The 24,562-nt window shown below is 62.2% G+C and overlaps 1 protein-coding gene across 7 annotated transcripts in view; it reads right to left on the reverse strand.

The window, feature by feature from the left end:
- The window catches only part of LSP1 (lymphocyte specific protein 1), a 37,666-nt gene extending 14,994 nt beyond the window's left edge, over window positions 1-22,672 (reverse strand). For 2 of the 7 annotated variants that reach the window (XM_047690300.1, XM_047690299.1), the window contains exon 1: window positions 22,499-22,668. In XM_047690300.1, the coding sequence (XP_047546256.1) occupies window positions 22,499-22,566 (68 nt within the window). In that variant the 5' untranslated portion in view covers window positions 22,567-22,668. Of the gene's footprint in view, window positions 1-10,302; window positions 10,462-11,760; window positions 11,826-22,498 lie in introns of those variants that run through there. The other 5 variants (XM_047690304.1, XM_047690298.1, XM_047690303.1 and 2 more) reach the window with 5 other exon arrangements.
- Between the last annotated feature and the right edge of the window lie 1,890 nt (window positions 22,673-24,562).

Here is a 24,562-nt window from a genome sequence, read left to right on the forward strand (position 1 = left end):
GGGGATCCCCAGCCCAGGCGCTGCCCCTGCTGGACATGTCCACTGTCTCCCAGCCCTGACTCGAGGGGCCAGCCCCCTCTCTCCTCCCTCTGCAGCACCCCCTCGTGGGCCCCCCGGCAGGGTCGGAGGATGGGGGATGGGGTCTGAGCCGGCCTGGCCCCTCCAGCCACCAGCTGTCCTGCCCTTTCCTCCCCTGCCCTGGTGGGCTCCGTCCCTGCTTGACTCTGTCCCTGCAGGTGGCTTTGGGGCACCCACCTGTGTCTGGTGCCCAAAGCCGGGCTCAGAGTCATGGGGAGAGCTTGGGGGCTGGCCTTGGGGGCCAGGCAGGGCACCTGTCTTAGGAGAATTCTTCTTTTAGGCTTGCAGGGGACCCTCTTGGCCACAGGGAACCTGGGCACAGTGGGTGAGAGCTGCCCAAGAGGCCTGGGGAGTGGGACCAGACACCCGCCAGGAGCAGGGAACACAGGTCTCCCCGCAGACCACCAAGGTCTCTGTCCCCTCATGCCCTGACCCCCTACTGTCCCCTGGGGTGGACACTTGCAGAGCAACTGGTCCCCCAAGTGACCATAGAGCCCATGAGGGAAGGCACAGCGTGGGGGAGAAGGAGCCCACGGAGAGGCCTTCTTAGCGTTGGCTTCCGGGGATCCCCAACTACCAGAGAGCAGATCCCTCAAGGGCAGAGGTCGGTGGCCCCGTCAGGGAGTTCCGGGGAAGGCAGTGGTGGCTGGGCTACCACGAGGGTGCCCCCAACCGCTCATGCAAGGCACGGTCCTGCCCCAGGCTGTGTGGGAGGTTCTGTGGGTGTGGCATGGCCTGGGTACCAGCTGTCACTCGTCCTTGCAGAGAGGCACAAGGGTGCCCCTGTGGGGGTGAGCCCGGAGTACAAAGGCAGCGCCAAAGGGGCAGGTGGGCAGTGGGGGAGGCAGGAGGGGGCCGGAGGAGATGAGCTGGCAGGAGGGGGAAGGACGAGGCACACGCTGCTACCCCAGGCCCGGGGTGTGGACAGGGGAGCTGCCGGGAACCTCGCTCCCCCATGCCCCACCCGCCTGCCCTGGCGCAGGTCCAGCCCACGCTCCTGGCCATCCCTCATCCAGCAGCACCTTTCTGGGTGTGCCTGTGTCCTGCTGCGCATGGGCAGAGATGACCCCTTTCCTCGACAGCACCGCAGTCGGCAGGCCAGGGAGACAGCGCCCTGGGCAGCCCAACCCCATTGCCCGGAGAGCCCAGGAGGTGACCTTGAACTTGGGTCTGAAAGATGAGCTGGGGTTCGTGGGCCAGGGAGAGGGTACAGTGAGAGCAGAGCCATGAAGGCCGGTGGCCAGAGTGCTCGGTGCAGTCATGGCCACAGAGGGGCAGCTGTGGGGAAATGGAGAGGAGGGTCTCTGAGTCCCCTGTGGGGCACAAGTGGGCTGGGAGGGGGAGCTACCAGCCAGGAAGGTGGTGTGGGCAAAGGGGCAGCAGCCTCCCAGGAGGGAAGAGGGGTTCCGGGGGTGGGTGAATTGGGGGGAGGCCCCAAGTTGAGCTTGGGCCAGCAGAGAGTGGGGGGCGTGGGAGCTCCTGGGAGGGTCAGGAGGGACTGCAGGTGAGGAGGGACCCAGGCTGGGGAGAGCCCAGGGGATGAGTCACCCCTCAGGGAGCTGAGGGGCAGCTGTGGGGCACCAGGGTTCCGGGGTGACCAGGGAGTAGAGAGTGGCCACGGCTGCAGGGAAAGGCCTGGAGTACAAGCCCCTCGGCCCCTTCCGGTCTCTGTCCCTCCTCTTCCAGGCTGGGTGCCTCACAGGGGTGGGGACAGTCTGGGCCTGCACCCCACCCCAGGGCCTCGGTGTCCCTGCAAGAGCACTCAGCTCTGCCCCTGCGGGGCAGGAGTGCAGCCCCTCCTGACCCTCCCGGAACAGGCAGCACGAGTGGGGCAGCACCCAGCAGCCTGGGGTGATGTTAGGTCTCTGGGAGACCCGGGGCAGGGCAGCTGGGGACCCTGGGGGCTCTGGGAGGTTCTAAGCAGGAAGGAGCTCGGTGGAAGGCAGTTGGAGGGGACACAAGGTGGGGGGACATGTTGCCCTCCCCGGGGCAAGGAGGATGGGGGCTGAGCGGAGGGAAACATAGGAGGTCACCCCAGGAGGTGGGGCTGTGGCTTTAGTCCCTCTGACCCCTTTCTCAGGGTGAGGCGCTGGGCCCAGCCTCGGCTCCCCAGGGCCCAGCCTCGGCTCCCCGGGCCGCCCTAGCTCCGACTGCCTCTTGACTGGTGCTATTGGGAGACTTGGCCCCCCAAGAGGAAGCTGGAGCGCCACGGGGGCAGGGCCTGGCCCGCACCCCTCACTGCACTCCTCCTGGTTCTGGTGGTAGGTCTCATCTGAGAAGCCTCCCCAGAGGAGGGGACATCTGCCGGCAGAGCTAGCTTCCCCCTCCCACAGAGGGGCTGGCTCCCCAAAAGGCAAAGGCTGGCCCTGAGGTGTGGGGCGGGAGTGAAGCCCCAAGGGGCTGGTGCTGGGGGACATGGGGCACAGCCGCTGCCTCCGGGAGCCCACAGCTGGCCAGACAATGCACTCTCGAGCTGTGAGCCCCCAGGCCAGGCTGTCCTAAGGTGACCCCACCCACACTCTAGCTCCTTCCTGGCCTTGGGCAGGGGAACAGAGCCCTGTGGCCTGGGCAGGGGCTCTGGGCTCGTCCCTCAGGTGGGAAGGGCCAGGCGGCCGGCGTGCTGGCATCTTTCCTTCCACGTGAGCCCTGGGACCCCAGCCAGGACCACCTTCCGCCCGGGCAGCCCCTTCTCGCAGCTGAGGCTGGCCCGTCCTCAATCAGAGCGTCATCTCTGTGGGACCCTCCCCCGGCCTCTTCATCCACTGCCCCCTCGTCTTCCCACAGTGGGGCAGCCCTTGTGGGGGGAGCCCCCAGCTGCCCCACACAGCCCCCAAAGCCAAGGGATCCCCCTTTAGCCCTTCTTTCCTGGCCGGCCCCAGGAGCGGACTGGGGAGTGTGGCCCCTGCCTCTGACCTCAGGTCACCAGGGACCCCCCAGGGGCAGTGGGGGCAGGCCCTGTTCAGCCCAAGACGGCCCCACCCTGGGCTCAAAATGCCACCTGGTTGTCACCCCATTCAGGGGGGACCTTCGCCCCAGTTTACAGCTGAAGAGTGGGGTCGGGAGGTCTCCCTTGGGAAGGGGAACCAGGAGACCACAGCCATGGCTGCCACCGTCCCCAGCCTCCCTCCCTGGGCCGGGGTCCCCTCAGTGACAGTCCTGTATCTGTCACCTTCTCCATAACCTCCCAGGCAACCCAAGTGCCTCCTGTTCCAGCCCCCTGCTTGCAGGCCTGGGCAGGCCTGTCCCCCGATTCGCCCCTCCCCTCTGCCCCGGGCTCCGGCCCCCTCCCCGAGCCGGCTCTCCATCCGTCAGGGAGCTGGGGCCCACAGTGGGGTCCGGGACCTTCGGGGCTGCCAGGAAAGCCAGTGCTGACCTCTAGGTGAGGCTCAGGGACCCCAGGAGAGCCCCTGTTTGGAGCCGGGGGGTGGGGAATGCCTACAGGAAGTCCCCTCAGAGGAAGGGCACCTGTGCTTGGGCCTGGGCCTGGGCCCGGCCTGGAAGGACAGGGGATGTGGATGGCGACACCTGTCAGAAAGGACAGGGCAGCAAGTCAGCATGTCGCCCCTCCTCTCTGTCCCCACGCCCCTCCCGGGTGACCCACAGTCCCAGCACATCCCACGCAGGCACCCCTTAGGGATAGAGTCGTGCAGAGGGCACATATCCCCATGAGATCCCTTCCTCCCACATCCCATTCCAGACGCGCCCAGTCCCAATCTGCTCCCTGCCCCGCGCTGAGCGGCTCTATTGGTGGCTGGCATGCCCGCCCGCCTGCCATCCACGCAGATGGGAGCTGCCCGAGCTATAGGGCTCTGGGCCAGATGGGTCCCTCCCTTGATACCCCCTGTGCAGCCCAGCCCCCAGTTTCCTGCCACGACTGTCTCCCCGGACCTGCCGTGTCCTGGCTTCCTGGACCCGTGAAGGCCCTGTGGGGACCAGCCTCCAAATGCTGGTCAGGGCAGCCCCAGGCCAGGCCAGCCCATCACACCACAGGCCCCGAAGGTGTCCAGGCCAGGCGGACAGACCCTGGTCGTCTGCTCTGATGGCCCGACTGAGAGAGTGCCATGCAGGGGGCGGGGGGTGGGGTCCCTGCTCCCCTGGTGCCCACCCACTGGGGACAGCTCCAGCCTGAGGGAGAAGGAGGTAGTGCCCCCAAAACCTACCTAGAGGGGCTTTGCCTGGTCAGGGGTCCCCTTTACAGTCTGGCTCCACCGAGCCCCGAACCATGGTCCCACAAAGAGCTTTGGGCCCCCAAGCCCCTCTCTCCCAGGATTCCCCCTGGTGCACAGAGGCTGGCTCCGGGACCGTCCCCTTCTGCCCCAGAGTGGGGTCTGGAACCGAGCCTGACATCCTGCTGGCTGGCCCATCACCTCCCTGTAGCTGGGGGTCCTACCTCCTGGGACGTGCTCCCCGGTCAGCCTCCTTGCCCCTCTGGGCCTGGGGTCAGAGGTCAAGCCCCTTCCCTCTTCAGGTCCGGCCTGCCTGCTGGACGCTGGTGTGGCTGTTCCCGTCTCTGCCCCGCGCTCAGTAATCGCCGTTGTCCCTGCTCTGGGTCCCTGACCACAGCGCTGCAGGGGTCTGGGCCAAGTGTCGCGGCCGCCCAGGAGCCCGCTGGGCACCCCGCCCACCGCCACGCCTGTGCCGCACTCAGGACCCCCTCTGGGACCGCGCGGGGGGCTGACCACAGGGCGCCCCGGCTGCTGGCAGCCCCCGCCTCGCCTCCGGGCCCAGCCCAGGCTCTCTTGGCGCTGGCCGGCCCTCCAGGGGAGCTCGTCCCTCCCGAGCCAGGCTGGGGCTGCCTGGCAGGTCTCACTGCGCCCACGAGGCCAGGCTCCGGCACATTCCGTGACACGCGGCTGGTAGCTGGCACCGGCTGCCGCCTCGGCCACCCCTCCCCACTTTCATCTTGCCCAGGGCCGGGCGGGGGTGCACCCGGGTTTTCGCGGCAGCCCAGGGTCCCTCGCACGGCTCTCCTTCTCGGCCCATCCCGGGGTCTCCAGACCCAGCCCCCAAGTGCGTGGAGCCACTCGACCCCCTGCCTGACACTGCCGTCCGTTTCTGCCGCAGGAGCCTGGGGCCCAGCCTGCCCTCTCTCCGCCCTCTGCTGCCCTCACGCCCTCCCCTCTGCACGGAGCATCAGGGGCTCAGGGCGATGCCGCCCCCTGAGCGCCCGACATGCCACAAGACTGCCTGAGCCTCAGCTTCCCTGTGCAACAAATGGGTACACAGGGCCAGCCCGGGACGGTCTGCTGGCTTGGGCCTTTGTCCCTGAGGACCCCGCCAGGAGCTGGGGGCTACGTGGTCCCTTCACAGCCAGCATGCGGCGCGTCACCCCATTACAGGAGACGAAGTGGAGCTTAGCAGGAAGGGGCCGAACTGGGGGTCCCCCCTCCAGCCACAAGGGGGGTGTGCCAGGGTTCCGGCCCCACAGCTCCCACAGGCTGGTACCGGACAGCAGGAGGGTCAGGGTGGGAGAGCCTGGACCCCATGCATGCGGCCCCAGTCCAGATGCAGGCATCCTCCCCTCGGTCCCCTTCCCCATCCTTCCTTCCCACAGGGGTTTTCTCTCCTCCTGTCCACCCTCTCTTGGCCTCACTGGCTTCCCTCCCTCCTTTCTTGCGGGTCCCCACGGCTTCCTGCCATCTTCCTGGGGGGCCAGGAGCAGGCAGTGGACGGGGCCGTCCCACCTCCCACACTCAGCGCCCATGGCACCTGGCCCTTGGGCCTCCTTCCCTCCGCTGCTGGGGACAGCGTGGGACAGACGGCGTGGGGCAGACAGCGTGAGAGAAATAGGGTGGGAAGGGACATCATGGGATGGACAGTGTGGGAGGGGACAGTGTGGGAGGGACACTGTGGGAGGGGACAGTGTAGGAGGGGACACATGGGAGGGGACAGTGTGGGAGGGAAAGTGCGGGAGAAGACACATGGGAGGTCAGTATGGGAGGGGACTGTGTGGGAGGGATAGTGTGGGAGGGACACTGTGGGAGGGGACAGTGTGGGAGGGACAGTGTGGGAGGGGACAGTGTGAGAAGGACAGTGTGGGAGGGACCCTATGGGAGGGGCTGCTGAGTGTCCACAGCACCCGTTGCCCCCAGCACACCCTGATGTCCTGCCCTATCCCTTCTCTTTGTTGTTTTCACTCAACCTCTCCCTCCTCTTGGCCCCCATCCTGTCCCATCCCATCCCCTTGTCCCATCCTGTCCTGTCTGCATCCTGTCCTGTCCCTGTCTCATCTTGTCCCTGCCCTCATCCCATTCCCAGTCCTGTCTGTATCTTGTCCCATTTCATCCGCATCCTATTCTTGTCCTGTCCCCCTCCTGTCCCCCTCCTGTCCCCTTCCTGCCCCCACCTAACCCCCATTCCTGTCCTGCCTTGTCTTATCCCTGTCCAGTCCCCATCCCGTTTCTATCCAATTCCCATCCCTGTCCTGTCCTGTCCCTGTCTTGTCCCTGTCCTGTCCTCTCCTATCTTGTCTTATCCCTGTCCTGTCCCCATTCCTGTCCCTGTCCTATCCCATCCTATCCATCCTGTCCCCATTTTGTCCCCATCACTGTCCCTGTCCTACCCCAACCCCATCCTGCCCTGTTCCTGTCCTGTCCCCATCCTGTCCCTGTCCCTGCCCTGTCCCCAGCCCTGTCCCAGTCCTATCCCCATCTCATCCTGCCCTGTCCCTGCCCTGTACCCATCCTGTGCCTGTCCCATCCCTTCCCCATCACTGCATGCCTTCTTTCTACCTTCACGGGGACCTCCTGCCCCACCCCTCCTCTTTGTCCTCCGTCACTCTCTCACTTCTGTTCTCTCTTTTCATCTCCCCCTCCCCTCCATACCTGGTAGAACACACTTTGGGAGAGCCTCGCAGCCCACTGGGGACAAAACCCCTGGCCCCCCACCTCACCACAAGGCTACCTCAGGACCTCTCCCTTCCCAGGTAGACAGCATCCCTCCCATCCGCACTTTTGCCTTCCGGGGTGGCCCGCGGTCTGATCCCACACTCCCTCTACCCCGAGGGGCCACCGAGGGCTTCCCCCACACCCAGCTCCCACCTGTGCCCCTGACACCTGCGTGAGCTGGCCCCAGGCCACCCACCTGTGCTGAGCCACTCCGTGCTCCCCGAGCTGTTCCGGGGAGCCCTGCCCACTCCAGCCACCCCTCGGGGCCCGGGGGGCCACGGGCTGCCTTCTCGAGGCTCTGACAGGGGCACGGGGAGGGGAGCGAGCCCTCAGGTGCCCAGTGCCCCCGGGGCTGCCGCCTGCTCGCTGCCCTGTCCTGCTCTGCTGGCGGGACGGGACTGGAGCCTGAACCTCAGGGCTCTGGGCTCTGGCCCTGACGCCCTGCCCAGGGGGTTGGGCCACTCAGTCCTCGCGCCCCCGTGATGCCAGCTCGTCCAGGATCCTGGGGCAGCTCCGGCCGACGGACCGCCTGGTCCCAGGGCAGCACCACCCACCAGACGCCCGGGCTCTGCCAGGGCCAGGGCCAGCCCCCCTCCCCTCTGTGGGGCCCTGGGTGGGCCCGAGGCAGCCACGCCCCTTTGGACACTGGTTTGGAAGCCTGGCTTCCCCCGCCCCACCCCCCACCGCCTCCTCAGGCTGGCCTGTCCCTGGCCCTGCTGGCCACACTGGGGTCCCGGAGGCCTCCCAGACCTGGCTGCCCAGGGTGGGAGGCCGGGCACAAGGATTGCCGGGTGCCTATGGTGGACGTGTGCCCAGAGCAGTGGGCAGAGGGTGTTTGCCTCAGGGCTCCTCCAGCTCCCAAAGCCTCCCTGGGGGGGACCAGGAGGCCGAATGCCAAGAGAGACACCAGCAGGGGGACCCAGCCAGCCCCTCTGGTCTGTGCCAGACAAAGCCCCCCATCCCAAAGCCAGGTCCCCAGAGAGCCTTGGACCAGGCAGGCAGCCGGAGCCCAGGGGGCCTGTGGGACCACAAGCTGCCCCTGCTCGTCCCGAACGCCGGCCTGGCCCAGGCTGAGCATCAGAGGGCCAGGCGTAGTAGGAGGGGACAGAGGGATGGAGCCAGGTCTGGGGGCACAGCGGGAAGAGTCGGCCCGGCTGGCCACCTGAAGCCTCCTCCTGGGCAGTGACAGCCGGCGGGGACCTGCGTGGCAGCCACAGGGATGGTGCCGAGCTGAGATGGGGACACAGGTGGGCACGGAGACAAGTGCCCCCGCCCAGGCCCATTTTTAATCTACTGAAACTGGACCCGGTTTGCCCCCATCCCCACCCTTGCTGACTTCCTGAGCCCGTCACAGGGAGGGGCCTCACCCTGCACCCGGACGGGGCCTGACGAAGGAGTAAGGCGATGCCCGGGGCACGGCTGACAGGACCCCCTCAGCCCCCGAGTGACCCTGGGGCAAGTCGCTAGCCTCTGTGAGCCTGGTGTTCTGCCTGTCCAACAGGGACCGGGGCCACCTGCCCGGGCTTCAGGAAGTGAAGCCTGTGGGAGGCAAGACAGGTGCGAACGTCGGTGAGGGGCCGGGAGTGCCACGAGCCGCCTGGGCCCTGGAGTCCACCGGTGGGAGCAGAACACCAGGCCCAGGGCTGGTCCGCGCCTGTGAGCGTTTCTGTGCAAGCTGAGTGACCTGCCCGCCGGGGCTGGACACAGACCCCCCCACTGCCATGCCTCAGGAGAGACTCTACCTGCTCCCCACCCAGCCCCCAGCAGCAGGGTGGTGCACGGAGCTCAGAGGGGCACGTCCTTCTGTCTCTGTTTTGCCTCTGCAGGTCCCCCAGGGGCTCGGGGCTCTCTCCCCAGGCTGCCCCCGCCCTCAGCCGAGCTGGGGCTGCACGTTCGATGCCCCGTCGGTGCCTCCACAGCCCCCACCAGGATAACGCTGGGCTTGGGAGCAGAGCCAAAGCCACTTGGACAGACATTTGTGACCCAGATTCTCCTGGGACGAGGAGTGTGAGTGCAGCCCACCTGGGGACTCTTCCTGTCAATCCCCAGCAGACCATATGACTGCCCTCTTGGGCCTCAGTTTCCCCATTTGTTAAGTCGTGAGACTCCGGGATTGACCCTAGGCACCTGTTAGTCCTCGGGCTTTCTGGAGAGGGACAGGAGCTGTATCCCCTGGGAGGACACATCCCGGCTGGGCAGGGAGGAAGAGCCTTGGCTGGGGGTCTCCTAGCCAGTAGCACCAGGGCGGGCCTGGCAGAGCCAGGAAAGAACAGGGGTGAAGCCCAGGAGCGGGGTCCACCTTACGAGTGGACAGGGTGGGGATGTGGGGGCCATGGCCAGCAGGGAACTCCCCCAGACCCTGTAGCTGGTCCTGACTTGAATGGTGGCCCCTGGGCCATGCCTGGGTGGGGCCAGGAGAGCTGTCACTCAGCGTCTGAAGGACCCGACTGGCGACTGGCGGGAACTGGAGGGGTCTGGGGTGGCTCTCTGCCCACCTGCACGCCCTGCCTCTCCTCCCTCCCAGAGTCGAGGTGTGGGTGGAGCTGAGGAGGCTGAGATGCCTGTGTCCCTCCCTCCAGGAGCCTGCAGTCTGCCCAGCACGCTCCTCGCCATTGGAAGAGAAGCCAAAGCAAGCAGCATGGAGGAGGCAGCGTTTCAGCTGGGCCTTAGATGCCTGGAAGGGTAGAGGAGGAGGAAGAGCACTGCAGGCGGCTCAGAGTAAAGTGTCAAGCGCCCCATGGTATGGAGCGGTGGCTCTGGGCCCGCCTCTGGCCCCTTGTTTTGGCTCTTTCTACTCCCCTTTGAGGTGGGTGACACCACGCCACCATTTTATAAAGGAGGACACTGAGGCCGAGAGAGGACAGGGTCCTGGCCCGAAGCCTGAGACATAGGAGCCAGGACTCCAGCCCAGAGAAAATCGGACTCCGAGGCCCAAGCACTCACCACAGCCCCGTGGCGCTTCCCACGCAGGGCTGGCGTGCTAAGGGGGGTGGTGAGTGCGGCCACAAGGTCTGACACCCTCACCTGTAAAGGAAGGGTGGCAGAACAGACCCCAGGAGCCAGGGGGGCCCAGGCGAGGCCTTGGAAGCGTGCCAAGGACACCGTGCGCGTCCTAGGAGCAGCAGACCAGGCCAGAGGCCCCGGGGTCAGGGGAAGGCGTCTGGAAGGACAGCGGTCCTGCGCCGGCCAGGCGGGCACGCAGGTGGGGAAGAGCGAGGGCCGCGTGCACACACCCAGCACACGTGTGCACCCCTCACCCTGGCCTGGGTGCCCGGGCTCCTGGCCCTGTGGCCCGGCCCTGCCCGCCCTGCCCCAGCCTGGGCCGGGGGGCACCTACCTCACCAGCTTGTCCAGGCCCCATTTGCTGGAACTCCTCAGGAGGGCCGAGCCGCTCATGCTGCTGGCGGCCACCCGCGGGCCGGCGACCTGGCCTGACCCCAGCCCTGGGGACGCGGCAGCTCCTTCTTCAAAGGCTGAGAAGGCCGCCTGCCTCTGTCTGCCGCCCCCCCCCGCCGCTCCCCCTGCTCCTCCTCCTGCCACTTGGACCCCTCCCGCCCCTCCTCTCTCCTTTCTTCCTCCTGTCCCCTCCTTCGCTCCCGTGTCCCCGTCCCCCGGTCCAAGCCGTCTCTCCGTCCGGCTGGCCGTCTGGGCTCTCTGATGTCCACACCCCCTCTCTGTCTGCGTGCCCTGTCTCCCTGTCTGTGGCCTGTGTCTGTCCACCCGGGGCCCTCTCGTCCTGGGGGTCCCCAGGGCTGACTCCCCGTTAGTCGCCCCGGGCTGCTGGGTGCCCGTCTGTCTGTCCCCGTCTGTGCGGCCTCACGGACTCTGTGGGTCTCTCCTTCAGGACGTTTAGCAGCTGCTTCCCTTTTGTTCCCCCCGAGCCCCCTTCTCCCCCCTCGGCCTCCTCCCCCTCCCCCTCCTTCCGAGACTAGTAAAAATGTCAGAGGAAAACCCTCCAGCCCAGCAGCCCCGGGGCTCAGCAGGACCTCAGCGGCCTGGGGTGGGCACGGTCCCCCTTTGGCCACCTTGGCGGCCACTCAGGCCTCACTCTGCCGCCCGCCAGCTCATCCCCACCACTGGCAGGGCATCGGGGCGCTCCCCTCGGCCTCTCCATCCCTCTGTGCCTCTCCCCTCGCTCTGGGCCTGGCCTGGCCAACCCTTTGGCCCTCCTCTTGTCCTCGCCTTTATGGATCTTTTGGGTCAAGCCCCCCTGCCTTGCACCTCTCCCCTGCCCTACGTGCTCCCAGCCTGGGCCTTCTGCTCCTTCCCTGCCGGCCCCCAGCCCTCCCTGCTTCCACACTCAGACCCTGTCTCCTCTCCTCTCCCTCTGTCTCTCTCTGCCCCTATCTCTGTTCCCCTCCCTCCCCCTCTTTCCCTCCCCCTCCTTTCCTCTCCCCTCCCTTCCTCTTCTCCCTCTCTCCCCTCCCTCCCTCCCCCTCCCTCCCTCCCCTCCCTCTTGGTTCTCCAGTTTTCCCCTTGTTTATGCCCAGCTCTCTGCTCCACTTATCACCTCGAGGGGGAATCCTCTCTGCTCCCCAAATGGGAGGTTACTGCCCCCCACCCCGGCACCCACCACACTGCACTGGGAGGTCAGAGCAGGGAGACCCCAGAGGCAGGGACAAACATGGCCTGCCCCGGTTGGTAGCGGAGAGCATGCTCCCAGGGGGACTGGTGGGCACAAGGTCAGCACGGTGCCCTGGCCTGCGGGTCCCCTGCCCCTCATGCTCCCGCCAAGGCCCAGGAGGCCCAGCCCAGCCCACTGTTCCTCTGGTTGGGCTTAGTCGCCGTGACTCACTTGAGAAGGCTCTCGGGCGAGTGACCGGACGAGGCGGGTACGGGACTCATGTCTGCGGGGCGTCACCGAGCCCAGCTCAGTGCCCAGCAGTCACGTCCAGCAGCGTGGCCCAGCTACCCACCCTCACAGCTGCTGCACCCAGGTCCTGCCTGGGGAAACCGAGGCTCAGACTAGTGTCCAAGTGTGCAGAGCTGGGGCCGGCAGAGCTAGAACCGTGAGCCGGGGGGCTGACCACCTGCCCCCACTGCCCTCCATCCCTGGAGCACGGAGGAACGGCCCCTCTCACTTCCCCGGCTGGCCCGGCCTCGGCTGGGCCAGGGGGCCAGGGCCAAGAGCACCTGGGGGACATGAGGCTGGATGGGGGTGCGGCTAAGATCAGACAGGCCAGCAGCACACTTGCAAGCAAGTCACGGCAGCCACGTGGCCTGTAGCTCTGGTCCGTGGTGACTCAGGTGGTGGCTGGCTGGTGCAGACTTTGTGTGCGTCCTGAAGTCTGGCTTTGATTCGTCCCCCTGCCTCTACCCACACACACCAGGCTGTGTCCTATGACCAGCCCTGGAGGGGAGTTCACAGCTCTCTTCTCTCACAGTCCCCGGGGAGCCAGAGAATGTGGGGGTGTGCCCCAGAAGCAGCTGGGCCCACCATCCGTCCCCAGCATCCATACAGAGCTACAGAAGTGTCAAGGTTCTAGAGGAACGTGGAGAAGGGAAAGGTGAGTGGGGCCGTGGGGTCGGCCCTCAGGTGGAGCCAGATCGCCCAAGGGAAGTGAGCCTGTGCCTCATTTCCATCCCAACGTACGCATCTCCCCCTTGCCTCCTGCTCTTGGTTCTGGAATCCCAGTCACAGACAGCCAGGAAGGAAATGTGCCAAGACATATTTTGGTTCAAAAGAAGGAAAAATATTCCCATGGGGAGAAGGCTGCCTTGGAATGGCAGGAGTTCTCTGTCACTAAGAACTTAAAATACAATTACTTGATTATCTATCAGAAATGCTGATGGGTGGGAGGTGGCAAAAACAGACCTTTAAATGCAGGGGCCAGCATCCATAGCTTCATAATTAGGGCACGCCCTACCAGGAGCAAAAGGGCAGGGTGTTTGTCACCAACTCTACTGTTACTTACACATGCATATATCCATCAATCCATCTCCCACTCCTCCGTCATTCATTCATTCTATCGTTCATCACCTATCCACCCACCCTCCCATCCATCCATCCACTCACCCACCCACCCATCCATCCATCCCCCTATTTACCTATCCACCCATCTATCCAACCACCAGTCAATCCATCCATCCATCCAGTCATCCATCCACATACCTATCCATCCATTATCCATCTATCATCTATCATCCATCCATCCACCCATTCATAATCCATCCATCCAGCCATCCATCCATCCATCCATCCCCTCACCCATCCATCCATCCATCCATCCATCCATCCATCCATCCATTCACCCACCCATCCATCCATCCACCTATCCATCCATCCATCCCCCTACCCATTATCCACCCATCCATCCACATACCTATCCATCCATCATCCATCTATCATCCGTCTATCCATCCATCCATCCACCCATCTTTCCATCTGTCTACCCACCATCCATCCATTCACCCATTCATCATCCATCCATCCATCCATTCACCTATCCATCCATCCATCCCCTTACCCATTATCCACCCATCCACCCACTCATCTATCCATCCTCCATCCATCCACCCATTCATCCATCCATCCTCTTTATATAGTTATCTGTCTTCCCATGCATCATTATCAATCCATCAACTTCTCAGGATTTTGATCCATTCAATTATCCATATAAACACAGTATATCCTTCCATCAATCCATTCAAGTATTTTTCAATACATATATACCTATGTCTATTCATCTCTCCTTACGTCTCTTTATTGAGCAAGTATCCACCCATCTCTCCATCCACCCCCCCACCCATCCAGCCATTTATCTAAATGTTATAATACATATAAAACACTTAGAAGAAGTATTCAGATAGTCATCCATCCACTTGGAACATAAGAGCCCCTCAATATATGTTAATTACCATTAGGTACATATTCAGCCACCCATTTGTGTATCTATTTGACCAGCTACCCTACAAGTGAACTATCTGTTCATTCTTCAATATATCCTTTTATCTCTGCAGATATTTTTGTCCTTACTTTCATTCAGTTCTCCAAATATTTTACTATTGATCAATCTCATTTATACACCCACTCATATATCTATCTGACCAATATGTCCACCCATATTCCTATCTAGAAAGTCACACATATATGTATAAATGCATACATGTTCATATTTCCATATACATATTGCCCATTACTCTGCCCATTAAGCCATCCAAATGAGTTAAAACTTACAATAGTGCTGCAACCTAGTAACCCTTCCATAGGGGATACTATTTTTACCCATATCTCATCCATATCTCATCCAACCAACCATTGATTTATTCATAACTCCGTTTATCTTCATGTTTGTTCATCTATCCATATGGTTTCCAACAGACCTATTGTATCCATTTTTTTAGGCACTGGGATTTGGCATTAACAAAGCCCATGCTCTCACAAGACTGACATTTCAGAGGGAGCAACAACAAAAATAAACAGTAAGTATATTCTGTAATATATCCAATGGCAGTAAATACCAAAGGAAATATAATTCATGGTGGGAGGACATGGAGGAGATTGATATTTTATATATGATAGTCAAAGAAAACCTCATAGAAAGGAATAATCTTTTCCTTATTTGAAAAAAGACTTGAGAAGGATTAGAGATGGCTATATACATTTGTGGGAGAAAGTGTTGTAAAAAGAGAGAACAGTGAGTGAAAAATTCCTGACTTAGGTGCTTCTGTTCACCAATCTGTTTGGTAGTTTATCCAGCATCAACCATATGTCTACTTACACACTATCTATCTTTCTTTTCATCTATCACTTCCCCAATATTTCCCAATCTGTCCATTTAAAAATCAATCCATTATCTGTCTCCACCCATATGTCTTGATAACATTCTATTAGTCTATCTGATCATTTATCTGTCAGCATTCCACCCATTTATCCATCAACCTACCTATACTTCCATTCCATGTGACCATTCACCAGTCCATCCACCCATCCATCCATCCACACACCCACCAATCCATCCACCCATGCATCCACCCATTCACCCATCCATCCATCCACCCACCCATCCATCCATCCACACATCCATCCATCTATCCATCCATCCATCCATCCATCCACCCATCCACCGATCCACCCATCCATCCATTCACACATCCACCCATCCATCCATTAATCCATCCATCCTTCCATCCATCCACACATTCATCCACCCACCCATCCATCCATCCATCCATCCATCCACCCATGCATCCATCCATCATCCATCCATCCACCCATTCATCCTTCCATCCTTCCACACATCCACCCATCCATCCATTTATCCACCCACCCACCCACCCATCCACTAATCCACCCATCCACCCATCCATCCATCCACACACCCACCCACCCATCCACTAATCCACCCATCCACCCATCCATCCATCCACACACCCACCCATCCATCCATCCATCCATCCATCCACACATCCACCCATCCATCCGCCCATCCACCCATCCATCCATCCATCCACACATCCACCCATCCATCCGCCCATCCACCCATCCATCCACCCATCCAACCATCCACCCATCCATCCATCCACACACCCACCCACCCATCCATTAATCTGTCCATCCATCCATTCATCCATCCATCCACCCATCCACCCATCCATCCATCCACACACACACCCATCCATTAATCCATCCATCCATCCATCCACACACCCACCCATCCATTAATCCATCCATCCCCACATCCATCTATCCACCCATCCATCCATCCATCCATCCTTTATTCAGCTGTACCTCCACCCATCCATCATCCATCTATCTATTCATCTACCCATCTACCCACCCACACATGCATCCATCATCTATCCACACATCCATGTACCCATCCATCCGTCTATCCACCCATCCATTTGCCCATCCATCCATCTCTCCACCCATCCACATACCCATCAATCTAGTCATCATCCATCTATCTACTCATCCACCCATATACCCACTCATCCATCCATCCGTCATCCATCCAACCATCTGTTCCTGCTTTCTCCTTTTCTTCATTCACTTTTCTTTCATTAGTACTTTTCTCCATCATTAAGTATTTTAATTTCCTTTTAAGTCTTTCAGTCTTTTCTTTCTTCATGGTTCATAAGCTTGTAGCCCAAGAAGATGAAAGAGAAAACTCTCATGGCCCAGTAGGCTGAATAAGTAGGAATCTGTCCTCTTGTTCAAACATTCTCAACACACACACACACACACACACACACACACACACACACACTCACAGAGTGGTATCTTGATGAAATGTGCAATAGGCAGTGGGGCCCAGGTCGGGGTAGGGAGAAAGGGTAAGGGGGTAGCCTCCATGGCTCCTAGGTGACCCTGGATAGAGAACTGTTCTGACTTACAGAGAAGGTAGCCTCCAAATGCCTTGAGTCCCTATCTGCTTCGTGTGGCTCAGCCCAGCAAAGGGAGAGGACCCAAGGTGGTGGGGTGGCAGGTGTTGTGAGGAAGCTGGGATTGGTTTGGGGATGAGACCAAAATGAGGAATGAAGCTTTCTTTCTAGGTTCCTCCAGAATCCACTGGCTAGATCCATCTGTCCTGTGTCCCATTTCTCTTTTGAGGCGAGGTAGTGGGGGGGAAGTAGTGGGGGGAGGGTGGGGGGAGGAGAAGAAGACAGCCTTAGTTAACCTCAGAAGCAAAACCCTCAGAATAGCCAGTTACATTCAGGAATTGGGTATAGACACCTGTGGGAAGCAGGGAAGCAGCTGCACGAGAGATCCTGCCTGCCAGGCACAGAGCAGGGCAGTGACCCTACCTGCCACTCCCCACCATTACTGTCACACCACACACCCCTGCTGTCTTCTGCACATCCACACAGCTGCCCTTGCTGCAGGTTCCAACACCCAAGTCTCTCCCACAACTGTTGGGGGGACATGGGTGCCTCAGAGGGGGCCATAGGCAGGCTCCGTGTTCCCAGACAGTCCCTCCCTGCCAGCCGGCAGGACCAGATAGTGGTCCTACTAGGACCTACTAGGACTTCCCAGCTTGGAGGTGGTTGGTTAGCAGATGGAGTTTTGGCAGGACTGGCCTGACCCCAGGAAAGGATGAGGGGCTTTCTCCCCCACCTCCCACTATCACCTCTTGTCTGCCTGTGTCTGGCACCACAGAGCTGTGTTGGCCAGCAGGGTTAGGAGGCCTGATTTTTTTAATTCCCTAGTCACCTGCTCACCCCATACCCCACATAGGCCCTAGGTCGTCTCTCCAGCCTCATGGGGTGGGGAAGTGTGGGGGCTGGGGGCCTGTGGCTGTGTACTACCACCCACTAGGAGAGGTTTGAGAACTCCCTTTGCTGGTTGTCCCAGATCCCCAGTCTCCAAGAAGGTGTTAGAGGCCCCTGGAAAGATTCCTTGGCAGGAACGGGCTGGGGCCTGGGAGAGATGTCTCTAGAAGGAATCAGTTTGTCCTGACAGTACCATATCCTATTTCTGCCTTTGGGGAGGTCTCTGGGGGTGTCTTCTTAACCTATTCTGGAGGGGACCTCAGGAAGCACCACCCTCGCCCTGATGGGAACCTGCAGGTTCAGAGCCATCCGGCTGAGCTGCATGGCATTAGCAAGTGCCTCCAAGGGGCAACCCAGACACCCTGGGTCCCCAAGGCCTTGTCAGATCCCCAACACCCCAACTTTGTGCCCCCAGGGTAAACAGACTCCCCAGAGAGGGTCCCTGCAGGGGAGTAACCCTAGGAGACAGGCCTCCAAGCGAGGGCCAGCCACGTCCCTCCAGGCTCTGGCCAGTGTCTCTTAACAGCACACTCAGTCCTTTGAAGTTTTGGTTTCTCCCTGTGAAGGGCCTCACTGGCCAGGAAGTGAGAACCTCTGTCTGAAGAGCTTGATGGGACTGGCACATGGGGAAACTGAGGCCTCAGGGGGCAGGGCTTACTGGTTCCAGAAAAAGGTGCTGGACATGTCTCCGGGACCCTGTGCCCCCATCCTCCTCACCCAGGCCCAGGCCCTAGGAGCGCAGAACCCAAGCTCTCAGCCAAGCTGCTGGAACTCTCGTCTTCCTGACCGAGAGCTCACCTGCCACTTGACACCCTCCCAGAGAAACTGAGGCAGAGGCAGGCTGGTGGGGTCTGCAGCACTACCTTGTCTGCAGCCTGCCCCATTCTGTTCCCTGAGACCCTCCTGGCACTGCCCCCACGTGGCTCCAGCATTGTTTTCGGGAGAAGGCAGGTGGGGGACCTGGGAGGGGCCAGGACGCAGGGCAGGATTTCCGGTTTCCTGAATCAGCAGGGCTGGGGGCCTTCTATGTCCCCAAGTGTGGGGTGGTGTCTTCTCCCTGTCCCCGACCTAGGGAAGGAATGTGACAGGACCCAGATAAAAAGCAGGAGGAAGCCGGTGACGCCCGCCAGCCCCAGCACGGGAGGAGGCATCCATCATCCAGGCTGAGCTCAGTCTCCCCCCTCTCCGGGAAACTTCCGGGCGCCAAAGACCCCTGACCTGGAGGGAGGAAGAAAGGAGGCCCATCTGGGCATCTCTAGGCCTGGCCCAGCTCTGGCTGCCATCTTCAGGTCTGGACCCTGGGCAGGGCCACCCTCAATGCACCAGCCCCTCAGCCTGCCACCAAGGCAGGGTCCTGGTTCCAGCCTCCCTCTTTAGTGGCCTTTGGCACTGCCTGCTGCCCCAGTGCTGTGCGTCCTGGCTCTACCAGGTGGTGTCCAACCTCCCTGGGAGGGCAAGTGCGTGCAAGGACCGCCAGCATTCTGGCTGCATGGGGAGTTCTGACCTGTGGGGCGCCAGCCCTCCAATGCCCCAGGCTCCCTCCCACCCTGGCTCCCGGAGCTGGACAGGAAGATGGAGCCCAAGTTGCTCATGGCCTCCAAGCTAGCTCAGCCCCACTTCGGCTGCCACCCGCCTGTAGCCCTGAGGGGATCTGCGTCCTCTCTCTTAAAGACCCTGAAGCCAGAGGGCAAGGCCAAAAGAGTCCATAGGGACAAATAGCCCGGAAAGGGACTCTGCACAGGGTGGCTCCACTGGTCGTCCCTACCCTCTCCTGCCTCTTAGCTGGGCGCAGGGAGAAGTGAGGAAGGCGGCACCGCAGACTCAGCTGGGGCCGGGAGCCGCGCCTTGCCCAAAGAGTGGAGGGGTCAGAAGCCTAACGGGGTGAGGAGATGACTGTTCACCCACTGCTGCCCCCGCCAGGGCCGTCCAGGGTCATCCAGGGTCATCCAGGGCCAGAGCAGCCCGACAAGCCTGGGGCGGGGCAGGGTGGGGGAGGTTAGAACAGGGCTCCCAGGCGGGACGAGCCTTCCTGGGATAGAACCAGGGTTCCAGGACAGAACTAGGCTTCTCAGGGACAAAACCAGGATTCCCAGGGCAGAACCAGGGTTTCCAGGGCAGAACCAGGGTTCCCAGGACAGAAGCAGGGTTTCAGGACTGAGCCAGGATTCCCAGGATAGAACCAGGTTTCCTGGGGTGGAACCAGAGCTCCCAGGACAAACCAGGGTTCCCTGGGCGGCCCCGACCTTGGGCAGTGCCGACAATAGGGAACCTAGGGCCGTGATCACCCAAGACAGATCAGGTGAGCCTCTGGGAAGCAGGAGAGGGGCCAGGACAGCCTGGTAGAGCCAGGAAGGATGCACCCAAGGTCTGCAGTGGTCCGGCACCTGCGGAACCGGGAGGCGGGAGAAGTGCCGGACCTCAGAGGGGAAGCGAGGCCGCGCGACCAGGGCAGGCCTGCAGTGATTGCCTGAGGCATTGAGTTTGCTGGCCCGTGGTCAACGGTTCCACACGTGGGGTCCAGTGGATTCCTGGGGAAAGAACATGGTGGGCAAGGGCCTGGAGACCACCAGGAGAGGGCACCTGCCATGCTGGGCAGCAGGCGGGCTGTGGCAGGAGTGAGGCCTGTCTGCCGGTGAGGGCGGCTTTTCTGCCGTGTGGACACTTGGAGGACCCGGCACAGCATGGTCAGGCCCTGGTAAAGTTTGGGGTGCATACAGGACCTCCCAGGGGTTGGGGTCCCAGGATTTGGACCTGTTAAATCCAGGATCCCTGGGACGTCCTGACAGCCCTCTCTCCGGGCACCGGTATGGAGGATCTGCCCTGCACTCTTCAGGGGCCTGGGTCCATCCCTCCCCACAGGGTACAGAGCTCGGCCATACCTCAGCTCCTCCAGGGAGGCCCTGCAGAGCCATGTGAACCCCCCGTGGCCCTGGCCAGCCCCGTGGGACCCTACAGCTGGGCAGCCAGGGCAAGGAGAGAGCATCTCGACCTGGCCTACAGGTGACACAGAGGAAGGACCAACGCCCTGCCTGGGGCTTGCTGCTGGGGTCGCCCTAGTCCTGGGCCCCAGTGTGAGGTTCTGAGGGGGTGGCCCCATCCTGGGGACAGTCCGAGTGGGGAGGCCCCATTTTGGGACAATCTGAGGGGAGACAGCCTATCCTGGAAGTCTGAAGGGGGTGCCCCATCCTGGGACAGTCTAGGGGGCTGGCTCCATCCTGGGACAGTCTGAAGGGGGAGGTCCCGTCCTGGGACAGTCTAGGGGGGAAGCCCCATCCTGGGATAGTCTGAAGGGGGAGGTCCCATCCTGGGACAGCTAGGGGGCTGGCCCCATCCTGGGACAGTCTGACAGGGGAGGCCCCATTCTGGGGCATCTGAGAGGGTCACCTATTGCCCAGTTGGAGGGGTGCGGTCTACGGCCATACCACCCTGAACGCGCCCGATCTCGTCTGGAGAGGTGCGGCTTGACCTGGCTGGGTGGGAGGGGTGATGTCCTGGCGCAGGCAGTGGGTGTGGGTCCTGGTGGCAGGTCTTGGCTGCAGTGCCCCAGCCCCAGCAGACCTGGCCCAGCCTTGGCTGTCCTGGGGGATCCCGGGTGGGGGCTTCCCAGACCACACATCCCCACCCTGGGTTCCAGGCCTTCTCATCACCCTGGACAGGAAAATCCCCAGTTCTCTTAGTCACCTTGTGAAATGAGAACCTGCCTCACCCTGGGGCTCGGTTTCATTCTGACACCACATTGTGGGTGGGGCTGACGTTTGCGGGGTCCCAGGCTCTGCGGGGGGGCAGCCAGCTAGAGCGCCTGACTGAGGCGGCACAGGTGCAGCCCTGCCTCCTGCCTCCCGCCTGCCCAGGCCTGGGCTGGGGCCACACTGTCCTCCCTCTCCTCCGTCTGCGGGACAGCTGGGGGGGGCCAAGGACGGGGCCAAGGAGGGAGGCGGGGGGACACGGCCAGACGACTCAAGCCGTGCCCTTCTATGGGCACACAGTGGCCGGAGGAGCACGAGGACAGTGCTGACGCAAGGGGCTGTTCCTGAGTGGGGCACAGCTGTCCGCCGGCCGCCACAGGCTAGAAGAACAGCAGGAGCCCCACGGGGTCGCCCGCCCTGACCCTGACTGCTCTTTCCAGACACTGCTCAGCCTTGTACCTTGCCCCAGGGCGCCAGCCCACAAATCCCCCAAACCAGGGCCCCGTGGGACAGAGCAAGGAGAAGGCAACTGTCCCTCATCCTCGTGCACACATGTGCCCACACTCACACGCGCTCTCACACGCGCTCACACATGCTCACACACACTTAGACTCACAGCACATGTTTCCATCGTCCCCTCCTTATGAATAAAGGCTTTGTCACAGGATCAGCCTCCAGCCACCAGCCTCCAGCCACCAGCCTCCAGCCTCCAGCAGTGGGTCCTGGGACTGTGGGGAACCCCGTGCCCTGGGGCTGCAGAGGCCAGGCCTGGGTACCCCACCCAGCCCCGCCCAGCAGTGGCCCTGGGGCAGGTGACCGTGGCCCTGATGGCGCTCCCCTCTCTAGGCTTGTGCTCCTGGGTGTCTTGCCACCTCTCCCTCTGGCCTGGGGTGCCAGCTCCTTGCCTTCTGCTCACCGGGGTGAGCAGCCCCCACCCACGGTCCTCCTGCGCAGGGGGGCCTCTTTCCCCACTGGCCGTCCATCCCCAGCCTGCTAAAATGCAGGTCAGCTGTGTCTAGAGCCGTCGGACCCCGTGACCTGGCTCAGTCCGGATGCCTGGCCTCCAGCAGCCCCTCTCCCCTGTCCCTGCTCGGGCTGGCACCCGATGGCTCCACAGGCTCGCTGCCCAGTTCTGGCTGCAGTGGCGCAGTGGATCTTTTTGCCAGCACACGGCCTCTGCCCATGTCCCTCTCATCCCATCTTCCACCTCAGAACAGGCCCTGGCAGTACCCTCAGCCTCCTCCATCACCAAAAGGCATGGGGCAGCCTGGGGACGGGCGCCCGGCCCGGCCTCGAGTGCTGCCCCCATCGGCGGGTCCTTCTGGCCCAGGCCGGTCCCTGCCGCCACCCACGCCCCCGCCTCCCGCCCTCGGAGCCTGGGCTCGCTGACCGAGGCCCGTCTACTCCCAGGCTGCCCGGGCCACGTCCGAGTCCCTGCATCAGGTGTCCTCTCCTCCTGAAGCCCGGCCCCAGAGGCGTCGACTCACCATGGGGGGAGACAGAGTCCCAGGAAAGTACCGTGACGCCCCCCTCTGCTGCCCTGAGACCCCCACAGCCCTGTCCAGCACCAGGTCAAGCGCTCCCACCCCCACATAAACGCAGAGACCTCTGTGTCTCGGAGCGGACCCTTACCCCGAGTCGTTCTCGGCCAGGAGCTCTTCCTGCTCCTCAGGGCTGGGGTGGCTGGGAGCCTCCGCCATCAGGCTGGAGTCGGGCCGATCCGGGCCGTGTGTCTGCACTGTGGTTCTGGGTGCTTCCTCTGGCGGCCCCAGAGCCCCTCCCCCAGCCGGGTTTCACGTCCCCTTCCGGCTGCAGGTTGAGGTTTGAAGCACACTGGGGCTGGGGTTGGGATGTTGTTTTTTAATCGGTTGATGCAAGAGGAGGAAAAAAACGAGCCATCAGGAAGTGTTAGGCAAGGTGCAAGGGCAGGGGTGAGAGAGAGGGGCCCGGGAAGGCGGAGGTGGGTGCAGGGGCTGGGACAGGGTCTGCACTCCTGCCCAGGAGCCCCCCACGCTCCTCAAGAATCCCCTGCAGGCCTGGCCTCAAAGTCTCTTAGTGTTGGGCCTTCAGGGAACCCCGCGGCCTCTGAACGCAGCTCTCCTGGGTGCTTGCGGAGCTGAGCACAGATGCACCTGCTCCCCAAGCCTCGGTTCTCGAGCCTCAAGGCCTCGCGCAGAGCCCCGCCGGCTGGTCTGAGCTCTTCAGGGCCCGACGGCTGGGGCTCTGCGGGAAACGTCCCGTGCAGACCGCCCCACATCTTCTCTGCACCTCCTTCACTTTCCTAAACTGCTGGGCTCCCCAGTCTCTGCACTGCCCTTCCCCCGGCCCCCTGACCTCCAGACTCGGGGAGCTTAGAGCTGACCACGCCCGGTCAGCGTCACCAAGCTCTGGAGGCAGGGGGCTCAGGGGTTCCCCCAGGAGGCACTGTCTGGACAAGGGGATGGACTGAGGCCACGTCCACCTTTCACGGTCCTCGGCTGCTGGGGGTCACCAGACCAGGGTCTCAAAAACCAGGGAGGGGTGGCGGGTGACTGTGAGGGCCAGAACCCAGAACTGACCGTGGAGGCGTCAGAGAAAGCCCTGGCAAGCCAGGCTGACCGCCCCGGGCCTCGAGAAGGAAAGGAGGGAGTGCCGGGCCATCTCGCCATGTGCTGGTCTGCCATGGGCCTCTCCACCCAGCTGGACAGGACCTGTAGAGGTTCCCAAGGCGGAGGGAGGCGGGGCGGGTCGTAGGGCCCCCAGCGTGTTTGGCCAGCAGGATGGGCCCGCCTGAGGGACAAGCCAAAGGGGAGGCCGCAAGCCCCCACCCCCACACACACACCAAGAAGCCTTCCCACTCCCCCTGTGAGGGGAGGCATAGGAAGCGGCCCTGCACCAGGGGTTATGGGACAGGGCCTGACTGAGACTAGGCCCAGGGGCTGCATGGGGGAACCCCCAGGGCCCCAAGGAACCCCTCAGCCTCAGGCCTCTCCTGCCGCTCTGCAGTTTCTGAGGGTCGCTCACTGTCCAAGCATGGACAAGGATGTGAGGCTGGCTGGCTGTCCGTCTGCGTGGGGCTGGGCCCCAGCACCCCCAGGGACCCAGGCCATTCCAGCACCTTGTCAGTGGCTGCAACCCCTGGGTCAGCCCGGCCCTGGGGTCCCTTCCTCTGGCCTGCAGTGAGGTTGATCCCAGCTTCACACCTGGGAAATGTAGGGGACAGATTTGCCAGGACAGATGGAGGCCGTGCGCCCCCTGACACGTGGCTTCCCTACCCTGCTGTTTGCTGCCTGAAGGCTAGGCCGGAGCCCTGCTGCGAGGGTCCCAGTATGAAGTGAAGACGCGGGGCCTCAGAACCAAAAACTATTAAGAATTTTGAAAGGGAAACAGCGGCACTGGAAACCAAGTGCCGGTCCCTCCCAGGCCCACGCGTCTGGCTCTGCCACAACCGACCGGCCTCGAAGGCCTGGCCTCGTGTGCCCAGCCCACCTGCTTAATCCCCTCCCCAAACCTGGCATGTGCGCTCCCCAGAGACCCCAGGGCCCTCCAGACTGTGTTGCCCTCCCCCTCAGCCTACCCCCAGCCCCGAAGGCCCAAAGGCAGCCCAATTCCGATCCCTCCTGGTGGGGGTTAAACTGTGTCCCCCCAAATTCCTCGGGGAAGTCCTGACCCCCAGGATCTCAGAACCGGAGCCGATTTGCGAATAGGGTTGTTGCA

Source organism: Lutra lutra, chromosome 10, assembly GCF_902655055.1.
Source record: "Lutra lutra chromosome 10, mLutLut1.2, whole genome shotgun sequence".
Lineage (NCBI taxonomy): Eukaryota > Metazoa > Chordata > Mammalia > Carnivora > Mustelidae > Lutra > Lutra lutra.